The sequence below is a fragment of the Podarcis tiliguerta genome, assembly GCF_965153285.1.
Source record: "Podarcis tiliguerta genome assembly, chromosome: 10".
Taxonomy (NCBI): Eukaryota; Metazoa; Chordata; class Lepidosauria; order Squamata; family Lacertidae; genus Podarcis; species Podarcis tiliguerta.
Window position 1 is genome coordinate 6,438,280 of NC_139543.1, and position 17,923 is coordinate 6,456,202.

Below are 17,923 nucleotides of genomic sequence, written 5' to 3' on the forward strand. Positions count from 1 at the left end.
CAAATTCCTGTCGACAAAGGGAAACCCACCATATAATTATAAGCATTCCCCCCCCCTCTTGAAATTGTGCTTTAAGATGACATGGTGTAAAATGATTTATAGCATATTGACTACAGTTCTTCTAATGAAAAAGCAATTGTCAGAGTTCTCCCAGGAGAACACTCTTCATGCCATAGCAATCCATGCTCATGGAAAGTCATGAGTTAGAAAATGAGAAGCAAATGGACTCACAGCTGGGAGAAGCCAACAATAATTAATTTAACTACCAGCCATTTGCACAGACCTGATATAAGTAAAAAATTTCCCTTGAGACATGCAAGGTCAGGGAAGAGAATAGTTCACATCTCACAAAGCACCCAAAGAATATTTATACAGCCCAATAATTTAAGTGCACACAATGCTTTTCCGTCCAATTCAGCAATAATCAACCAATAATCAACCAAGAAGAAGAGGCTGCAGAGTAATTAGCACTGTAGTTTCTTGTTTGGACTTACAGGGGGGGCGGGGGGGGAAACCAAAAGAAGAAAAGAAGAAAAAACAAGAAAAGAACTTTTACCTTGCCACCTAATAAAAAAAGCCCATCAAAAAAATCCCCACATATGCTATGCCAATCTAAAGAGACCAGAGGGAAAGCAATGGCATTAAAGGCCTTTCATGCCAACTCTTTGATGAAAATGATGCAAACAGTTTGAGCATGGCCATGTTGTTTCATTTTAATGAGCAGTGAGTACTTCCATTGTCCTTATTAAAGTGGTTAATGCAGTTTCAACGGCCTCATTATCACTGCCAAAGCACATTTTACGTTGTTCTCGCAGCCAAGTCAACTCCTTTTAGTTTGAGAGGTGATCAGAAAGTCAAATCAGACTGTTCAAAATCTACTTGTTAATAAAAGTCCTGGCGTGTTAGTCCTGGGTGCCCTTGGGCCAACAGTTCTATTATTTACTGCTTTCTCATAATCACAATGATTCCAGTTTCTCAAAGCAAATTATTCATTATATAGCAAATCCATAGCAGCAAAAAAAAAAATCTTGATTAGAGATGGATGAACGTTTACTGGGTGGTTTGATGAAAGCAGAAAAATAAAGTTCTTGTAATCAGGCTTGGAGCCTTCAGGTTTGAATCAGGTTTCAACTTTATTTGAACAGATGCTGACAATTAATGAAAAATAACTTTTCACCATACCAGTCCTAATGCATTAGTAATACACAAAGTTTATGCTAATGCAATATTCATATGCAAGTGCATTATGAAATAAAACCTTCAAAGGCAACTGAAACATAGCTTAATAAAACGGATTCCTTCCATTGGTGCATTATACTGCTTTGTTTCATAATAATACTGTAATATCTAAGTGCTGGATCCACGGCTAGTCTTGATCAGGGGTCGGCAAGTTTTACCTCACCTGGGCCAGTTCACTCCCGCGGAGATCATTCCATGGGCCGGATTGCGTCTGCGCAGACGCAATTTCCGGTGCCGTGGAAGCGAGTCCGTGCTACGCCGGTTTAGCGCAGCATGCAGGGATTCGCTGAGCGGGCGGCTTGGTTCAGGGGCAACGACCCTTGTGGGCCACTTGTGGCCCATGGGCCGCAGGTTGCCAACCCCTGGTCTTGATGTGAGTGGTCATGCCTAACTTTAAACTCCACTGATTTCAGTGTGTCTACTTTAGGCATGACAAACCCATCTGGGTTTAACCCTACATTCCAGTGTGAAAGAACCTACATACCGGAATCTGTATAGCACACACATATTTCCTCCCCAGAAGTACTATTCATTGGGTCTTACTCACACAAGCATAGTCTCATACATGGAAATATCCATTCAGAAGTAACTTTTTTATTTATTTACTAAGTTTTAAAGAAACCCTCCCATACAAAGCAGCTTTCAACTTTGTCATCTCTCACTTTCGCTTTACGGAAGTACAGTGGTGCCTCGCAAGATGAAAAGAATCCGTTCCGCGAGTCTCTTCGTCTTGCGGTTTTTTTCGTCTTGCGAAGCAAGCCCATTAGCGGATTAGCGCTATTAGCAGTTTAGCGGCTATTAGCGGCTATTAAAGGCTTAAGGGATTAGCAGATTAGCTGCTAAAAGGCTATTAGCGGCTATTAAAGGCTTAAGGGATTAGCGGATTAGCTGCTAAAAGGCTATTAGCGGCTTAGATCAGCTGATAAGTGGCTTAGATCAGCTGTTAAGCGGCTTAGCGATCAGCTGTTAAGCGGCTTAGCGAACAGCTGTTAAGCGGCTTAGGGGCTTGGGGAAAAGGGGGGGGGAGGGAAAAAACCCCCGCAGGAACTCACAAGACATTTTCGTCTTGCGAAGCAAGCCCATAGCAAATTCGTTTTGCGAAGCACCTCCAAAACAGAAAACCCTTTCGTCTAGCGGGTTTTCCGTCTTGCGAGGCATTTGTCTTGCGGGGCACCACTGTAACAGTGTCCTCACTACAGATCACCCTTTATTCAATAGATTCACTCTTGTCATAAAATTCACAAGAAATGCATGAGATGAGAATGTTCATAGGGGGGAAAAATGAATAAGGGTTAAAGGTACTTTGCACAGGAAATTAAACAACATTTCTTTGTGTGCCTTCTCCACCAGAGGTCCAGAGGGTGGCAACACAAGAACGGACCTTTTTTTGCAGGAGCTCCCCATTTGTGGGATGCTGTGCCCAGGGAGGCTTGCCTTGCGCCTTCATCTTTAGGCGGCAGGCGAAAACATTTCTCTTAGACCAGGCCTGTAATATTCTATGTCCTTTGAACTTTGTTTGTGGGAAGGGGGACTTTGTTTTTGTTCTTACTCTTATTGTGTAATTGGTGTTCTCATTTTGTATTTTTATATTGTGAACTGCCCTGTAATCTTTGGATGAAGGGCAGAATAAAAACAAAAACTCCTAATATGCATTCTGCATATTGTTGTCACAGTCCATCTTTACAATGTACAGTAATGCACTGGAAAGCATTACGGATGTGGTTTGATAACTGACCTGCCACTGCGATACTCCAATATGTAGTGTGGCATGGAACTGTAGGGTGTCATACAATTGCAGTGTAGGGAATTGCTTGTGCTGCAACAGCAACACACAACAGAGTAGCATTAAAAAAACCACTAATGTGAAATACAGAACTAAGAGCAGAAGTAGAGCTATGGCAAAACAAGAGACAATTCCCTGAACACCATTCTATAGGTGATTTGGGGCACCAAAAAGCCTTCTATACTGGCAAAATATGACCTATCTGATATGCAGTAACAGGATTTTGTAATGAGACAGCAGCTGGCAAGTAGATATTACATATCTCACACTATTGGGATGTTGGCAAAGACACTGGGGGGAAATATTCATGGGAGTAGGTTTATGAGTTTTCCATACAGAGACCATTTTATATCTGAAAACTGCTGGGAACCTATCCAGCAGTTTTGAAAGGTTTGAAAACCTTTCAAAATCCCATTGGATTCAATGGGGGTAGAGAGATAAATAGGTGTTTAACTGTCCCATTACATTGCTAGAACTTAGAAGTGCTTAGATTTGGCTAGATCATATATCCCTTGAATAGAATTGTTGCGAGATAGGTCCTGCTAAATACAAAAGATTAAGTAGCTACACAGAAAACTCTTTATCAATTGTGTTTTAAGTGTGTCCTCTAATCACGTTATGTCCCATCTCCCAGCCTTAATTTGCATAAATTAATTAATGTAACTGAAGGAAATCAGAGCAGCTAATTATTCTTTAATTTACATCAGTGATCAGTTCAGGATAAACTTCCAACATGTTGCAGGCAAAGAAACCGTGTGAGCACAGGCTCACCATCAAGCATAAATCACATTGCATTGCAGTGTAAAATTTACCCCTCATTACATATAGGTCAACGAACACATTGTTGTTCATGTTATGTGCCCAGGGGAAAATTCTAATGAACAACAAGTAAGAAGAGAGTCATCTGCAGAAATCAATTAGACCTTTTCTACACTCATTAGGATACTTAGAAACAAGCTCCATTATCCTCTTTACTTAAAGATTTATATCCATATCCTAAGCATATTTGAGAGCAGGTTTTTACATGATCTTAAGTTCTGCTGAGTTTACTGGGGCTTCTACTCAAGTAAGTGAATGTAAGAATGAAGCTTCACACCAAGAACCCGAAATACTCACCAAAGTGTCCAGTCATGGCCACAGTATGGTTGAACATTTCCCAAGTAAAATCCAAGAGACTGAGTAACTTCCACCAAGTTAGTGAAGTCTAGGCTAATGCTGTTGAAAAGTACAGAAGTCATGATGATTTCATCAATCGCCCACACGTCCTCGCCTTGAGAAGAATGATATGGCTGCCACCATCGGAACTGAATGCCAAACTGCCTTGCATCTTCTGGTAGCTCCACTGAAATTATTCTTAAAACAAACAAACAAAATGAACTTATTGAAACTTATTGAAACTCTTAAGAGAAACCTCTTAAATGGTTCTACAAAGCCAATGCCTTTGCATAAGGCCCCTTCATATTTTCCTTCCAATCCCTCCTAAAAACAAACTTCCGTTGACTGCCGTTCTGTTGTCTTCCTGCTCTGATCCTTATCCCCTGTTGTAACCCAAGTCTAAATATGTATAGCTGCTTTTGCTCATGTTTTATCACTTGCTACCCCATGTGTCTCCCTCCCTCCCTCCTTTCCCCACTATTAAAATTCAGATTGCAGGGGCCCTTTCCCCTTATTAATTCTGTGAAATTCAGTGTACATTGACTGCCCTGCATGCATGTATTTTTAAAAAACCCAATGCAAGGTTGCTATTACTGAGGTTAGTAATATTATACAAGACTACTAAACCAAATGTCGTTATGGTAAGGACAAAGCAAACCTTGGTGGAAAGATTGCAATTCAAAGCTAAATAAATTAGAAATAAGCAGAGTTAGAGGAGAACGGAGTGAAAAATACAAGTGATAAAATGTGAATGGCAGAAAGCAGAATTATGTACTAGCTTAAAGCAAATGGAAAAGAATTAGAGTCTTCTCTTGTAGTGTATCACCAGCAAAAGGTGGCTGGCACACATTCAAGAGGTCTCTGGAGATCAATAAATTATGATAGTAAGTAAGATATAGCCAGTAGGTGGGCTGCACTGAATTCTTCAGGAGAACATATTTATGGTGCAGTATATAATTTTATATTAGCTGTCTGAATTTCAACAGGCACAACTAGCACTTTGGGTGTCTAAATCATCCCAGTTATCCATGCGGTGGATGTACAATAGCTCCAGGAATATATTTGTTGGAAAAGACTGTCAAAACATATTTAAACAAAACTTGTTTTGATGATCAAATGTGCATGAAGGGGGAGTTTCTTACAGCGCAAGGTTTCCCTGAGCTACATTATACTTACTTTTCCAGGCAGCCATTTCTAAACTTTGGAACAGGCCTACACAAAAATGACCAATGTTTCCACAGGAGAAAAATGCAACTTCACTTTCTTTCCTATAGCAGTTTAACATGTTAAAAGCTCTTCATATGCATAGATACCGTATTTTTCACTCTATAAGACGCACCAGACCACAAGACGCACCTAGTTTTTGGAGGAGGAAAACAAGAAAAAAAATATTCTGAATCTCAGAAGCCAGAACAGCAAGAGGGATCGCTGTGCAGTGAAAGCAGCAATCCCTTTTGCTGTTCTTGCTTCTGGGATAGCTGTGCAGCCTGCATTCGCTCCATAAGACGCACACACATTTCCCCTTACTTTTTAGGAGGGAACAAAGTGAGTCTTATAGAGCAAAAAATACGGTAATTCCCAATAATTGTTACAGCTCTTTTAAGGTAAGTCAAAATGACAGTTATTATTATCACCATACAGCAGACCAAGTATAAGCAACTCTTGCCATCTCTAAAAAAGATTGCTAGCTGCAATCAGGGCCCTACTAGACATTACATAGCATTTCCCATGAGTTTTAAAAACCAAAAGCAGGCTTGGCAAGATGGCAATCTGAGCAAAGGAAGTTCATGTGAAGAGATGCTGCTCTACTTTCCCCCTCATATAATTGTCACTGCAAAATGACCCACAAGCCACTTTCTCATCCATGGGGAAGGGGAAGACATGAGGTCTCCCCCCAGCAGGTGGGAAAGTAGCCTAGAGGGTGGATTTTTTTTTTTTTTGACAAATATCATGACGGGGAAAGGGTTAATCAGTCCCTTGCCTCTTCTTCTGTTAATTACTGCTTCCCAGGCTAATTTCCCACTCAAATAAATGCTTTTTGGGAAAAGACATGGAACTCTAGGTCGTGTCTCTGTAGAGGAAAAAAACAAACCCTTTATGCTAGAATCATTCCAAAAGTTGAATTAAAAACCTTTTGTCAGCTTTACTGCCCCCAGTGTCTTTGGCTACAGCATGTAGCACATGTTATATTCCTTCATTAAACAATTTATTTCTCCATTTGTTTTCATCATAGCACTGACATAACTGTAGACCCAACTGCAGTATTTCTGGAGGAACGGTCCCTAGAAAATACTCATTTCTCTAAAACATAAAAATGAACTCCCATCAGAGGATGAGATTGTGTGCAGTTTTGTACTGCCCATGCATTTCTTTTGCCAGCCAGTCCCATGAGCCTACCACCGTCTTCAAGGCCACTTGATTTCTCGTGACAGCTGTGACAACAAAACCTGTACTTGACAAACTGTGAAGAAAATTAAGAATAATATCGAATTTCCAGGAGCAATTACAGTACACAGCTACAGGGAGCATACATTAATTGCCATGGCAATGACATCTTTGTGAATGTTCCATAAATCAATAACAGCAGATGCCCACATGCAACACGCAAGGTGAGATGTGTGGCAGGACAGCATAAGGAGCATTTGTCTCCATCAATGTACAATTAAATACTGGCAAAAAAAGCTTTCAGTATATTTCTACTGAGTCTCTCTGTGTGTTTTCTTATTTTTTTTTCCTTCAAAGAAAACCTGCAAGTAAGTTGACATAAGTGACTGGCGGTGGGGAATGAATTCATACATTTAGCATCGTGCTCCTTCTTTCCCCCTTGTATGGGCCTTATAATTACCTGAGGTATGTTCTGTTACATTGCTCTTTGATTTTCACATACATGCAAAACCTCTTTGCATCTTCACTCATGGCAAATAGCAGCACTTTCAGAAAGTGCTTGCTAAGCTGTCTTTGTGAATCTTAATATATGCGCTCAAAGTATCTTGTGATATCACATTTATTCTTGCAGACAGAATGTGCTAACTGATTAACAAGAAGAAGTCAAATGGAACAAGTGACTTTGGAAGTGCTGGAAAAATTAATCCAGAAACAGTGGTTCTAAGGAACAAGAACAGGAGTCCTAATGTTTTCTAAATACCCATGGGTATGCCTCTACAAAAGAAGAATTTACATCAGAATTGGTCCAAAATACAAATTAGCCAGCTGATATACTCTGCCATCACTTGACCTCACTGCCACCACACCTCTCCCTCTCCTGGTAAGCAGCACCAACCAGGTTCCAGGAGGATGTGGCTCCATCCCACCAAGTGAGCCACTTCTGATCTCCTGACATGTATGTATACATAGATTTGTAAAGCCTTAAACGGCTCAGGGCGGCAATACCTTAAGGACTGCCTCTTTCCATATGAACCTGCCCGGACCCTGAGATCATCTTCTGAGGCCCTTATTCATATGCCTCCTGCCCAAGAGGTCCAAGAATGGGCCTTCTCTGCAGTGGCTCCCTGTCTGTGGAATGCTCTCCCTAGGGAAGTTTCCCTGGTGCCTTCATTGTACACCTTTAGGCACCAGACAAAAACATTCCTTTTTAACCAGGCGTTTGGTTGATTTGATTGAAATCCTATGCCCTTTTAAAATGTGGGATTTTGGGGGGTGATGGGAGGTTTTGCTTCTGCACATGAGTCTGGCAGACCGTTCTGAGCTGAAGCATTCCGTGCTCACCCACCCTAGAACATTGAGTTCATGAAACATTGTACCCTGACCTGTTCTTGATGCATGGTTGACCACATCTATGAATGCGATGGTTATGCCCTTTTAAGTTTTGCTATATCAATCATTAGTTTAATAAGGAATATATCAATCATTAGTAATTGTTTAGTAGAGAGGTTTTCATACCTGTCCAACTCTGTGTTCTTTTCCCAACCTTTAATCTATTGGTGATTAATGCCTATATGCAACCCTCGTGTATGATTTGTGTTAACCAATCAGCAACAAGCATATACGTGGCAATGCTGTAATATTCAATAAAAGGGACTCTCTGAGACATGCTCGAGAGATGCCTCCCGTATGACACTTGTCACTCGTCTGTCGTTTATTTCAACCCAACATGGGGGAGAGGGTTATTGGGTTGTTGTTGTATTTATTACATATTTTGTGTTATTATATTATGATTTTGTTCTGTGAACCACCCTGAGACCTTCAGGTATAGGGTGGTATATAAGTTCAGAAATAAATGAATAAGGCTTACTTTTAAACAGATAAAGGAATCCAGTACTGAAGTATAGTTGTACATTGCTCCTGGCAATGTTACCCAGTGAAGATAGATGTGCATTAGGTCCAGTCGCGGACGACTCTGGGGTTGCGGCGCTCATCTCGCTTTACTGGCCAAGGGAGCCAGCGTACAGCTTCCGGGTCATGTGGCCAGCATGACTAAGCCACTTCTGGTGAACCAGAGCAGCACACGGAAATGCCGTTTACCTTCCCGCTGGAGCGGTACCTATTTATCTACTTGCACTTTGATGTGCTTTCAAACTGCTAGGCTGGCAGGAGCTGGGACCGAGCAACGGGAGCTCACCCCGTCGCGGGGATTCGAACCGCCGACCTTCTGATCGGCAAGCCCTAGGCTCTGTGGTTTAACCCACAGCACCACAGGATAACTATTCCAATAAAGCCCAAAGTTACTCTGAGTTTAACTCAGCAGCAATTCTGACTATCAAACAGGCCTAGTCCCCTCTCTGATGACCTGCCGCTGCAGGCAAACACTAGTTGTAGACCTTTGACCCATAGGTTTGCTAGGTGACCTTGGACTGGTCACTCTGTCTTGATCTAAAGGTAAAGATACCCCTGCCCGTACGGGCCAGTCTTGACAGACTCTAGGGTTGTGTGCCCATCTCACTCAAAGAGGCCGGGGGCCAGCGCTGTCCGCAGACACTTCCGGGTCACGTGGCCAGCGTGACATCGCTGCTCTGGCGAGCCAGAGCCACACACGGAACGCCGTTTACCTTCCCGCTAGTAAGCGGTCCCTATTTATCTACTTGCCCCCAGGGGTGCTCTCGAACTGCTTGGTTGGCAGGCACTGGGACCGAACAACGGGAGCGCACCCCGCCGCGGGGATTCGAACCGCCGACCTTTCGATCGGCAAGCCCTAGGCGCTGAGGCTTTTACCCACAGCGCCACCCGCGTCCCTCTGTCTTGATCTAACCTACCTCAAAGGATTATTGTGAGGATAAAGGTGAGGAAGAACCATGTACACACAGCCTTGAGTTCCTGGGATGAAAGGCAGGATAGAGAGCAAATGAATAAATAAATAAAACTGCCTCTTGTTGTGGAATCCATTATACAAAGAATTCAGTGGAAAAGGTACATAAAACTATATAGATTGCTCTGCTCTACTGGCAGCCGCTTTCCTTAATACATACATTATACATAACATGGAAAATACTTCTAGAATGGGAGTCCCACTTTCAGGAAGGAAATGAAATTCTAAAATCCTCGTCACTATCATTATTACCACACATTGAACAGGAAAAGAAGAGTCGTTACTGTCAGGAGGTTAAGGGGTGATATGATAGCCATGTTCAAATATATGAAAGGATGTCACATAGAGGAGGGAGAAAGGTTGTTTTCTGCTGCTCCAGAGAAGCGGACACGGAGCAATGGATCCAAACTACAAGAAAGAAGATTCCACCTAAACATTAGGAAGAACTTCCTGACAGTAAGAGCTGTTCGACAGTGGAATTTGCTGCCAAGGAGTGTGGTGGAGTCTCCTTCTTTGGAGGTCTTTAAGCAGAGGCTTGACAACCATATGTCAGGAGTGCTCTGATGGTGTTTCCTGCTTGGCAGGGGGTTGGACTCGATGGCCCTTGTGGTCTCTTCCAACTCTATGATTCTATGATTCTATTCTACCAGATTGCTCTGGGAAGGTACAAGGGCATAGCCGAGGGGAACTAGGTTTGGGCTCTATGTAGTAAAACCCTTAAATACTGTAGTACATAATGGGACTGAGGCATAATCGTATGAGAATGAGGCTCACCAAAATGAAAGGGACATAATTCTGAGTAGGCATGTATAGGTGGCTTTGACGGTAGTATATTATACTCAGTTGCTGATATTGTTTCCAAAATATGCAGCCTTTCATTACATATACAGTTAATCCATAAATATCTAAGGAGCACCCACATTCTCAAATAATATTAAATTCAAAATATGAGAAGGGTACGGAAAACCCCACAACAATGAAGGTAATTTGCACAACTGCAGCGATAGCGCATTTTCAATTCAGCCAACAACTCCTACTAAACCGAGTCTTTCAAAATCATCTTAAGTACAAGTGCTTCAGCTTAAGTGCGTTATGGATGGGGCTGTAGACAACAACCAGCACTTAACTGGGGAAGCACATCATTCTCCATGAAAATGACTGTTGTACCTTGGCTCGTGGTAGTTGAGATAGGAATAATGTTCCAGCAGTTTCCATGTAATCCCATTGTCATATGAATAGTGAAGCAAAACTCCTTCACCAGGTTGATCAGGTGCTTTGCAGGTACTCAGGACGGATTTGCTTCCAAGCCTTAAGGTGAACTGGAGGAACCTAGATAACAAGGGCATGGATCGTTGTAAATTGCAATTTATACAGCATTCTCGTCCTAGAACTGTGGTTGTTTTTTTAATCCTAAAAATCTAGACAAGCCAAGAAAAACAATATTTATAGGGTCTTTGTGAAGCCGAAATTGTTTATTCAGTCCAGCAATGCAACGTGGAATATATTGTTTTAAAATGCCAATCATTATTGCCTTCAATTATTTATTAGGAACCGGAGGGGTGGAGGAGATATCGAATGGATCTAATCAGCTGCCACAAGCTGTCAAAATAAATATAACCTCATAAATAATTAATTAGCACTTGGCTCCAACACTCACTTTTGATATTAATGCCGCATGTTTGCAAACTCAGGCACACAATAGTCGCCCCCCAAATGTATTAAATACTTAGTGCCGCAGATAAAGCAAATGAATTTTAAAATTAAATTTCACACAATCAAAATCAAATAAGAAGTATATTAAGAAACTAGTAACATGTTAGATCAATTTTCTCTGTTGGAGGCTGCGAGTTTTAATACATGATACCTGAGGCTCCCTGGATCCTGTGTTGTAACTTCAATGTGTTATTTCCATTTATTTCGATTTACCTGGACTGTGAGCTGTCAAGGAAAGAAGTGATAAGCTGACGCCTTCCGTCTTTGTTAAAAACCAAGGCTTTGCCACTTGCTAGGACTCCACAACCAAAACTTATTTCAGCACCACGGATAGAGTAAAAATTGTGATACGAAGAAAGCCTAGAATTGCCAAAACTCTCAGATATAAACATAGGAAAGGTCTGGGAGGCCATTTCACATGCGGGCCCTGAAAAGCCAGGATCACATCTGTAATAAAACATAAGAATTTTATGTTCAGCTAAATATTATAGGTATTATAAAGATCAAGTCATGGAACGTGCAAGATCAAGTCATGGATAAAGTCAGATGTCTTCAGACATAACAACCATAATGCTGTATAAAACTTCAAAAAATTAAATTAAGTCTACCCAGTTACCATTCCTCTTCAGTTTTAAATCTCTACAAATATATTTTTTTAAAGCACATTCAAACATTCTTTTGCTAAACTGCGGAAATCCTGTCCCAAGACAACAAAACTCTTCTACTTGACAGTAATACCTATTTATTGCAGTGGAATTTATTATAGGGCAGTCTGTCCTCTGCCTTGCCCAGACTAAAATAACATAGGGCAGGAATTCCAAAAATCCAAGAAGCTGTGTTATATGTTATAACAGCAACTAGATTAGGGAAAGGAAACTGAATGGTCAAAATAAAAACATAATAGCAGAGAGAGAAATGTAATAGAGTGGTACCTTGGTTCTCAAACGCCTTGGTAGCCAAACGCCGAAAAACCGGAAGTGTTTCGGTTTTCGAACATTTTTTGGAAGCTGAACATCCGATGTAGCTGTTGGCTATTGTTTCTGGGGCACCTGCACCAATCAGAAGCTGTGCCTTGGTTTTTGTACATTTCAGAAGTCAAATGGCCTTCTGGAAGGGATTAAGTTTGGCACTTTTGTTTTTGCTAGCTATTTTGCATTTTTGTTTTTGAGGCTTTTTTGGTTAATTTGTTTTTGTGACTGTGTGGAACCCAGTTCAGCTACTGATTGATTGTGTGACTGCGGAAATGAATCAAAGCCTCCCATCCAAATAATGACTATCATCAATGCAGGTAAGAAAAAAAAATAATTTTAATTTTTATCATCTACAATACTATCTTATTTATTTTATATTACAGTATATTGATTATTGCTTTCAATTTATGGATCAGTGGTCTTGTTAGATAGTAAAATTCATGTTAAATTGCTGTTTAAGGCTTTTTTTTAAAAAAAGTCTGGAATGGATTAATCCATTGTGCATTACTTTCTCTGGGAAAGCGTGACTTGGTTTTGGAACGCTTCGGTTTTGGAAAGGACTTCCGGAATGGATTAAGTTTGAGAACCAAGGCACCACTGTACAGGTATGAAAACAGGAATCCCTGCCTTCATTGTTCTCTCTGTGTCCCACTGTCTCTTCTCCAGCAAACCATGAGCTGTAACTCCAAGGTTTGTTCCTAGGTTTATAGATCATAGTTTGTCTGAAGGAAACACAGAACTGCAGCAGCAGGAGGACTGGGGGAAGAATGCGATAGCTCTAGACTCATTTCCAGGATCCCGAACCCTTTTGAGTTCACACTAAGCTGTGGTATGGCTTAGCATGATGTGGAAGTCAGCTCTCTGTTGACATGGCTTGGTACATCCCAAGTGCAACAAATAAGAGCCCTACCCACATCCAATAGGTGTCATTCATAGTCCTTTGGATGTGTGGGCAGAAATAGGTTCACACTTCTGGTCTGACCCAAAACAAAGCAAGTAGCTAGAAGTGTTTCATGGGAACACTCTGAAAAAGTCAATTTTTTTTAAAGGGTTCAGTGGAACACCCGAGATTACTTTGCCACTCACTAAGCGCTAGGGAATGGTAGGGGTACCATATGGCAGAGGACTCCCATTTTTTTTTTTTGTGGTTGGGAATCATGGGAAATTCTGAGCTTTCATGATCCCCATGGGAATCATGGGAAATTCCGAGCTTTCATGATCCTCAGCTGCAAATGACAGCTCCACGGTCAAGGAGAGGCATGGCCTCATTTCTGCTTGTGACTGACCAAATACTAGGCCAGAAACTTAGGCCCAACTACCACTCAATTAAAAAGGGACTCTGCTACAAAGGTCACAGACACAGATATATTTTACAGACCATTTTTTAATTAATAGATTTGGCGAAAGCAGTTAGGTGATCACTCCACATAACCAGAACCCTAGCAAATAGAGGCTGAGGCTCTGAGGCTAATGGAGTCAGTCTCAAACACCTGATGAAGCAAAACGTCAGTGCAACTATTGTTATGTTTGGATGCTAAACGTTAAAAGTTAGGGTGACCGTTGGAGTGTCAATTAGAGGAACTTTAAAATGCTCCAAAACTTCTGGAGAAAAGGCAAATAATTTTTGAAGTAGCGGGTATGGAGCTCATAGAAGAAGCTTTCCTCCCCGAAGCTGAAGCTATGCCTTTTGCCACTGCCAGTTGCGAGAAGTAATAATAGGCATGGTAAACAAAGGTGGTGCTGCAGTCCATGTTACATGGTGGATCCCAGGTAGGCCCCTCTGAAACACTGCAGTAGTATTTGGTGAATAGCACTGCCCCTCCCATGGGTACCTACGTATGCCACACCAGAGGACCTGATAATTGTTTTGATTCCATGTGGGCTGAATGAATGACAGAATGACTTAACAAGAGTGCTGCTACTCAGACAGGTCTAGTCTAAGCAGAGAACTCTTCTTCTTGATAACCACTTGTAGAGGATCCTGCCTATTCCACCAGGAGAGGGTGCGTTCCCAGAGGACAGACTATCTTACAACCTAGAAAGAACCATAATATGAAGCACAAATACATTGGCCAATGGTTTAGATCAGACTTACTTGCAGCCATTTCTACTGCACTGCCCTCGGCCTGAGCAGAATTTGAGGCAAGATGGCCCAATGTAAACTGCAGATAAAGAAAACTAGTTATATTATATTCTGAAACAAAGAAAAAACAAACAAGGCACAGATATACTGACTTCATAATATCAAGCAAGACTAAGATATTTACCTTTGATCCAAGCAATGTGACTGTGTAAGTGATAGATTTATAGTGAATATATGGAGGGATGCATTTGTTAACTATGACTCTGACTGAAACAAAACTTGCTCTTGCAAGATGATTTATGTTCTTTTGAATATTGTTACAATTAAGGTTACGCTGTGGATATTTTTTGGACATTTGCCCTTTTTTTGCAGGAAACTGATATGGATAAGCAGTTTTTCCAAAAACAGCCTTGCTATATCCATTATCCAGGAGCTCAATAAGACCCAAGACAAATACAAGAAAATCAGCAATGGACATGAATAACACACAATGAGTGTGTGAAAACCTAAGTTAGTAATGATCAATACAACATTTCAAAAAACACTGTATAGCATGTACATGCTATGACAACAAACTCCAGTGTCTAGCAGGGGACCCAGCACTCTCCCAGACTTCCATGTGAACAAAGTCATTCCATTTAACTGGCATGATACTGAAATTGTCCCTGTTTTGGCCCTGCTTTCCCACTGGAAAATTTGAAGCTAGCACTGGAATGCCTTGCCATTGCCATGTTCAGGCCCAAACTGGCAAGCTAAATATGTATTTCTGATGGAAAATTCATGCGGACTTGTTCTGGTTTCAAAACATGAACATTCAGTCACCAATTGTGCTGCCATTGTTCTGTTTAGAATTTTCTTATGTGCTGCTTTGGCCTTATGGTTTTTTCATGGATACCCTCTTAATAACAATACACAGTGAAGAGTGTTTGATGTCCATTTTCCTTCATTTTGGGGATGTCACCACACACAATCCAAAACATTAATATTGCCTCAAAAACTCAAAAACAGTTAATCCCTAGTTAATGCAAAAAATAAAAATGTGCATGTGTGTGAATAACATTACAACAAAAAACAGCAGGAATTAACTATCACACATTTTAATATCACTTATCAAAGGTTCTTCCCCATCTCCCTCTCCATAAGACTAATAGCACAATCCTAGTCATGTCTACTCAGTTTCACTGAGTTCAATAAGGCTTACTCCTAAGTAAGTATGTATAGGACTGCAGCTTTAATTCATGTAAGGTTTTTCCTGTAAAAACTGAGTTACATGGTGCAGCTTTTAGACTGCAACTTGTTTAAAAGAAGAAATGTACTCCGTTTTTCATACTTCCTAGCTTGATGCAAAATTTTCGTTAAAGCAACAACACACTCACAGATCAACATCAGAGATCTTGGCCTGAAAACCTGCATTTATAATAAAATAATGTTAAAATTTTTCCTACTTCTTTATGGGGATATTAGTGAACTCTCACATTCTTTTGCAGAGCCTTGCACATTTTGCAGCTTTCTTGTTCCTCAAATATGTTTAATATAAAACCAGCTATATAGTATGTCATTCACAAATGAAGTGCTACATTGTAAAGTGCTTTTGCTCTGATCATGCCCTTTTTATTTTATTAATAGATCTCATATGACTTAATCTACATATCTACTGGCAATAAGGCCTGCTAAACGAGGACTGCAAGACTTTGAAATTCTGCCTACTTTCTCCCTGACTCTTCCCTCTTGCAAATGAATTCCTTGCCCACTCAGAATTAAAACGAAACCAGCTCTGGAGACTCAGTTTAAACACAATTATAAAAGAGAAAATAGGAGTGTGTGGTTGATTGCACTCAGATTGATCTAGTGATGGTTAGCTGTAATATTTAAACCCACGCAAAGAAGTGTCTGGGCACTTCCTGTGCAAGAGGCAGGGAGAGTGAAGAGAAATGGACATTAGGAGAGCATGTGGTGGCAAATCTCTAAACCTTGGTTTGCTGGTACATCTGGACCTAGCCAGAGAAGTCATTCCTGCAACTCCACATGTGGATGTGTAATAGGACACATGCATTATTATTTTTTTAAAAAATTACATTCGTAAATCAGGTTTATGCTTTCGAAACAATTTCTAGGATTTCCCTATATTTCTGTCTCTCTCTCTGTCTGTGTGTATGTCAGGCATGTCCAAAGTCCGTTGTTTCGGGGCCCAATCCAGCCCGTCGGTCAGTTTAATCTGGCCCCCGTGGCAGTATATGTCCTGGGGTAAAATCTTAAAAAAAGCTCAGCAACTTCAAAAAAGCTCAACAACTTTGGTCAGCCCTCAAGCATGTTCACTTCATCAAATCTGGCCCTCTTTGAAAAAAAGTTTGGGCACCCCTGGTGTATGTATTTTCCTGCTTCAATGCATAATGTTATATCCTAAGATTCTGCAAGCCATTTAAATTGGAAAAATGATATTTAGCTTCACTTTAATAAAGAAAACAACAACACCTGGGGGGAGTTCTTAAGAAACGGGGATCCTTACAATTTTTATCATATTGCGAAACACAAAGGCACTCACTGAGGAGGGAGCACAGACAATAAGCACTATTGAGGCACAATGATGATGGTAATGAATACTACTAACTGTTGTCAATTGCCCACATGTTTCCAAGAATTGGTCCTGTTTGCCTCCATCGAATCCTGGTATCTCTAGTTAATGCTGCATTTGGAAGTGGAATAGTTATTCGGTTCCACCTGAAACAAACATATGAGCCTTCATGCGTTGAAACTTACAAGTCGATTTAGAGTTATAATAGTGTCAAGCTCATACCAGTTGCAGATGCTTCATTCACTCACAAAGACAAAGGGTATCCTAGCATTTAAGGATCACAGCGTCTTAAACTCTAGGAGCATGTGGAGTGGATAGAGTAGCTTAAGTCTAAATGCATGCAACTGTATTTGCATATATTCGTTCCTTAATATCCTTGCCTCACTCTCCCCCCTCCAAATCTAAATTTAGCTTGTAAGCTCTCTAGCTATCATCACTGAAGCAGATTATTCTAGCTGCTCTCAATCCTTCAAATTATTGTTATACAAATAGGAACTTTGGAAACAATTCTGGAACGAACATATAATGTTCAAGGAAAGTAGAGTAAGAGCCTTTATGCCAAATCCTTATTATACTGGGATTTGCCCACACTTGAGGAAGCCTTAATGACATCACTCATAAAAGGTTTACTTTACTCTTGTAATGTAACTTTATTGCTGCTTAACGAGGACTCATATATAGCCGTTTAGGTTTGAATATGCAGACAGAGTTAACCATAAGCAACTGTTTAGGCTTGATATAATTCTTAAGAAACTCACGTTTATTTAATAGATTTATCAAATCATTTTTCAGTTACTATGGGTCCTGAAAACATCAGGTTGTCCTTCTTACAATTAAAACATCCTTAGGTGAATAAAATTTCTTAGCATAACATCAGATGCCTTCCTCCATTTGTCACAGAGAAGAGCTAAGACACTGACATCACATCCGTTGCTTTTCAGAGTCACAAGCAATTTCCTCTTGCATCATTCTTGCACTAGAGCTATTTGGGGAGCGAACTTCCTTACCCGCTGTAATTTTCAGAGGCATAGACTGTGCTGTGAGGAAGGTGAGACCCGACACATGTCTCCGGCAAACATTCAGAATGAAGTAAGGACCAGGATCGGCCATGGTTGGTGGAGAACTCCAAACTGACACTAGGAAC

At 40.8% G+C, this 17,923-nt stretch overlaps 1 protein-coding gene across 4 annotated transcripts in view; it reads right to left on the bottom strand.

Annotated features, from left to right (window-relative positions):
• The window catches only part of RELN (reelin), a 306,441-nt gene that overhangs the window by 113,773 nt on the left and 174,745 nt on the right, over window positions 1-17,923 (bottom strand). For all 4 annotated transcript variants that reach the window (XM_083399200.1, XM_083399199.1, XM_083399202.1 and 1 more), the window contains 6 exons: window positions 17,787-17,915; window positions 16,816-16,925; window positions 14,220-14,286; window positions 11,367-11,600; window positions 10,608-10,769; window positions 4,139-4,375 (listed from right to left, as the gene is read on the bottom strand). In XM_083399200.1, coding sequence (XP_083255326.1) covers window positions 4,139-4,375; window positions 10,608-10,769; window positions 11,367-11,600; window positions 14,220-14,286; window positions 16,816-16,925; window positions 17,787-17,915 — 939 coding nt within the window. The remainder of the gene's footprint in view (window positions 1-4,138; window positions 4,376-10,607; window positions 10,770-11,366; window positions 11,601-14,219; window positions 14,287-16,815; window positions 16,926-17,786; window positions 17,916-17,923) is intronic.